General features: G+C 33.2%; 1 protein-coding gene across 1 annotated transcript in view; it reads left to right on the top strand.

Moving 5' to 3' along the window:
• LOC119582830 overlaps positions 1 to 3,394 on the top strand; it is an 11,115-nt gene extending 7,721 nt beyond the window's left edge. The window contains exons 4-5 of the mRNA XM_037931296.1: positions 1,442 to 1,479; positions 2,255 to 3,394. Coding sequence (XP_037787224.1) covers positions 1,442 to 1,479; positions 2,255 to 2,755 — 539 coding nt within the window. The 3' untranslated portion in view covers positions 2,756 to 3,394. The remainder of the gene's footprint in view (positions 1 to 1,441; positions 1,480 to 2,254) is intronic.
• Positions 3,395 to 4,669: the final 1,275 nt, after the last annotated feature.

Raw genomic sequence — 4,669 nt, 5'->3', positions numbered from 1 at the left:
AACTTCTTTTGCTCATCTTGACTAAGAATAAAAGAGACGGACATAAGATCAATCAATTTTCGGATGAACTGATAAGGAAGCCAGGCGATAATGGTAGCCACAGTAATGATAAGGATGGTGGAGCTAGTGATAGTGATAATCATAATAATGATAATAGTAATGAAGATATTGATGATCATTGCCATAATATAATAATAATAACAACAGTAATAACGGTAACGATAATGAAAGATAATTATGATAAGCATAGAAATAAGATAGATAAGAATGACAACAGTAACGGTACTGATAATAATGGTAATTGGTAGTAGTAGAAATAGTAATAATGGTAGGGACAATAATGATAAGAATATTAATGATGATGATGATATGATGATATAATAATAGAATCAATAATGATGATAATGGTAAAAACAAACAAATCAACAGCAAAGAGGGATATTTATCAAAGGAATAATAATAATAATATTAGTAATGATAATATTAAATGATAATAATAACAATGATGATACGATAATAATAATTATCATTTTCATTATTATCATTATTAGTATCATCATTATTATCATTGTTATTATTAGTATAAACATTATTCGAATTAACACTATTATCACTATGATTATAGTTATTATAAAACATTATTATCTTTGTATAATAATAGTAATGATAATTATAATTATTTTTATTATGATTATCATTGTCATATTCATTATTATCACTGTTATTATTACAAATACAATTATGAAGATTATTATCATGTCGAAATTTTACCTGCAAAAAAGGTCGAGATGAAATCCCGTAAAATGCCAATATAAAGATTGAGGAGCTGCGTACAATACCGTGAGGTGGCTGACTGCTCTCTCGATGAAAAGACTTCGTAACAATACCAAACAATGACAAACGAGGAAAATAAAAACGCTGAAATTACCTCTTTCTGTGCATTCGCGAGCCACCCAGGTAATTGTTCAGACTACCTTTGCACGATATTCTCAATATTTACCGTTTTTATTTCAGTTAAGTGCACGAAATTACAGGGAAATTTACCCCCACCAAATAAACTGTACATACCTGGGCGAGGTAGTTCTAAATATCCATAAATAAAGGACATGTATTGTGTCAGTCCAAGGCACGTGGGATAGGTTATGGGCTACGGGTTTCCTTCACGGCAACCCCAGCAATAATAATAAGATCAGAAACGGTAACGGAAAGTGTGGTAGGGTATTTCCCTATACTTCGTCAAATTTCTGGAGAGGAAATAGGCAAATTTCACTAAGAAAAAGTAACAAGATGTAGGTAAGTTTTAAATTTCAAACACACAAGTGTTAAGAGTCATGTGATAAAAAAAGAGAAAAAAAAAAAAACTGGGTTCGGACGTTCGGTTCGAGTTGCCAATTTCACGTTTTCTTTGTTTGGAACTCAAAATCTATTCTCTTTCACACAGTGAGCGAAATATCCGGCGCTGTAGGAGACACCGCAATGGTAAATATATCTTCACGTTTCTCTCTGTTTGGTCAAAATGGTGCGACATAATTTATATTTTAGCCAGATTTTGGTGTTATTTCTTTGTACTACGTGACATTCTTCTGTTTTGTGTTGATACTGATAGCATGTCAGTGATGATAAAGTAGTAATAATGATAGCAAAAATGACAAATGATATTAAATACAATGATAATGATGAGACTAATTGGATGTTAACGATAATGATTATCTTAGAATACAAAATAAAGTTGATAACCAAAATAAACAGTGATAACATAGTGAGAGATGACGATAGTCATAATGATTATCATGATCATGATGATTGTTATAATAATATATTCGATAATGATGCTAATATTGACAAAATAATGATAATGATAATAATAATAATGATGATGAAAAGTATACTAATAATGATAATGATAATTAATAATACTGATGAAAATATTGAAAACATGTGAATGATAGTAATAATGATTACAATGTTATTAATAATACAAGAAGTGATGACGCTAATGATGATGATAATAATAATAATAATAATAATAATAATAATAATAATAATAATAATAATAATAACAATAATAATTATAAAATAAAGTTATATCAATAATAATAAAATGAAATAATAATAATAAAAAAACATATTATTAAAACTCAAACATATTGTGACTGTCATTGACTATGAAATGATCCACTTCTTCCCCATAACCATAAAAATTGCATTACAAAACTAAGCATCGCAGATCAAACCACCTCCTTCGGTCTCTCAGACAACCACGTCGGCGCCATATCCATATGCAGCCGTCCAGCCGTCCCTCAGCAACACGCACATCAGGCAAGTCGGCGAGTTTTCCCGCTGCAACAACAATGGCGCTGTTGTCGGCCTGTACAAGGAGCTACTTGGGGACTACTATTTCATCTGCAAAACGTCTCCCAACGACATTCCACTGAATACAGGCTCGACGGGGTCATCCTGTTCGAGCTCCCCCGCGGGCTGTCTGAACACCGAGTGCAGTCCGGGCAGAGTGTTCCACGGGTACGACTGGAACCAGAGGACGGGGCCTTGCTATGACATCACCAGCGGCCAAGCCACAGTGGACAGGAACGACTGCTACGTGGTGTCGTTCGTTCAGGATCTTCCCGTGGGCGCAAGCTCGTCGTGGGCGATGTGGCGGATCTGCGTCGGTGATGAGTTTTTCGTCGTCACCAAGGTTGAAATCGTGAGTATGCTGATTTACAGCATTACCTGCTGCAGGGCTCATGCCACCTAGCTTCACCTGCCCTATCGGCTGCCTGACGAAGGAATAGGCAACGTGTTCTCAAGCGACGCTAGGTAATGCTCTGATTGCAGCCCAATGAATGCAAATAAGAGGCATCAGAACACGCTAGCTGAAACGGCAGGGAGATTTCTAGTTCAGAGAATATACACATAGATTTGTCAAGTACCGTTTCCCATGATTCGTCATTGAATCAGTCTCTGAAATGGTGTTATACACTAGAAACTTTTTTATTTTTAATCTATACTCTTCGCTATATCCATGTATATTTGGGAACAACTTTAAACAATCTTCATTGCACTTCATCGTTAGAAATGCCATGCAATATCAATTTCACTAATCATCTATTAACTAGTTTGATTCTCTTGCTCCCTATAACACACTTTAAAGTTCAATATACCACCATGCTCCATATCCTTGGTAAGCTAAGAATGTTTAATATCATATGAATTTAAATGGCATATCTATCAACTTCGGATTCTTCATTTAAGCGAAGTATCTTTTAATTGTCTGATATATCAATAAAATATACTCACTATATTTCCTCAGAATACTTGGATATGTTCGCTATGGTATATTAAATCTATATTATATCAAATCTATGGTATATCAAATCTATATTATATTAAATCTATGGTCTATTAAATCTATATTATATTAAATCTATGGTCTATTAAATCTATATTATATTAAATCAATGGCATATTAAATCTGTATTAAATTCTGACCAATGCTGTTTTTTCTGTGATCAGTTAAATCAACATTGCTGGTGAAATTGGCAAAACAAATTGAAGGCTTTTCCTTTTCGCTTAGCCGACGAGAAAAACAGGTATTGAAGCATCATCTACTAATACTTTGGAATTCTTGGCTGAAATGGAAAAGAAATTACTCTCATGATAAACATCCACCGAAAGCCTACGCCGATTTTTTTTTCAGACATCGAGAGAGAGAGAGAGAGAAAAAAAAAACTTTCTTTTTAACTACATCTGCCGAAAAAAATATTTCCGGTATCTACTGAAAAGAGTCAACAGAGGAAGGAGAAGGAGGAGGAAAAAAAAAAAAGAAAAAAAGTGTTTCGATCATCCTGAAAAAGGCATATAAGTAGCCAAGATAATGCCGATTTCTGAAGCAGATAACAAAGCCACAGAATATATATATATATATATATATATATATATATATATATATATATATATATATATATATATATATATATATATATATATATATCCATATATACACGTATATATATATATATATATATATATTATATATATATATATATATATATATATATATATATATATATATATATATATATATATATATATGTGTGTGTGTGTGTGTGTGTGTGTGTGTGTGTGTGTGTGTGTATATATATCATCATCAATAACGGTATGCTCATGTTTGAGCAGCCGTGGACCTCTCCACCATCCTTCGCCACTAAACTCGATCTTACGCTTTTCTTTCCACTTGTACCATCGACAGCCCGCAAATATCTTTGATATTGTCGCTCAGTCTTGTCTTCGGTTTTCCTCTTCCTCTGTTTCCTATCACCATCCCTGTCAGCAAGTTTTTCTCAATACTTTTACTTCTCATTACATGACCAATAAACTTTAATTTCCTCTTGTTCAAGATGTCCAACAGTCTATCTTTACAATTTATTTTTCTCAGCACTTCATCATTCGTCTTCTTCTCTGTCCAGCTAATACGCAGTACTCGTCTGTAATACCACATTTCAAAACTATTGATCTTTTTCTTGTCTATCTACTTCAACACCCAACACTCAGAACCATATGATGCAATTGGGAAAACTAATGAGTTCAATAACCTCAGCTTTGTCGGTAAGGTAATCCTTCGGTCTTTCCAGATGTTATTGAGAGCAATTGTGGCGTTTTTGGCAATGGT

Source organism: Penaeus monodon, chromosome 16, assembly GCF_015228065.2.
Source record: "Penaeus monodon isolate SGIC_2016 chromosome 16, NSTDA_Pmon_1, whole genome shotgun sequence".
Taxonomy (NCBI): domain Eukaryota; kingdom Metazoa; phylum Arthropoda; class Malacostraca; order Decapoda; family Penaeidae; genus Penaeus; species Penaeus monodon.
This window is presented reverse-complemented; position numbering and strand designations above follow the sequence as displayed.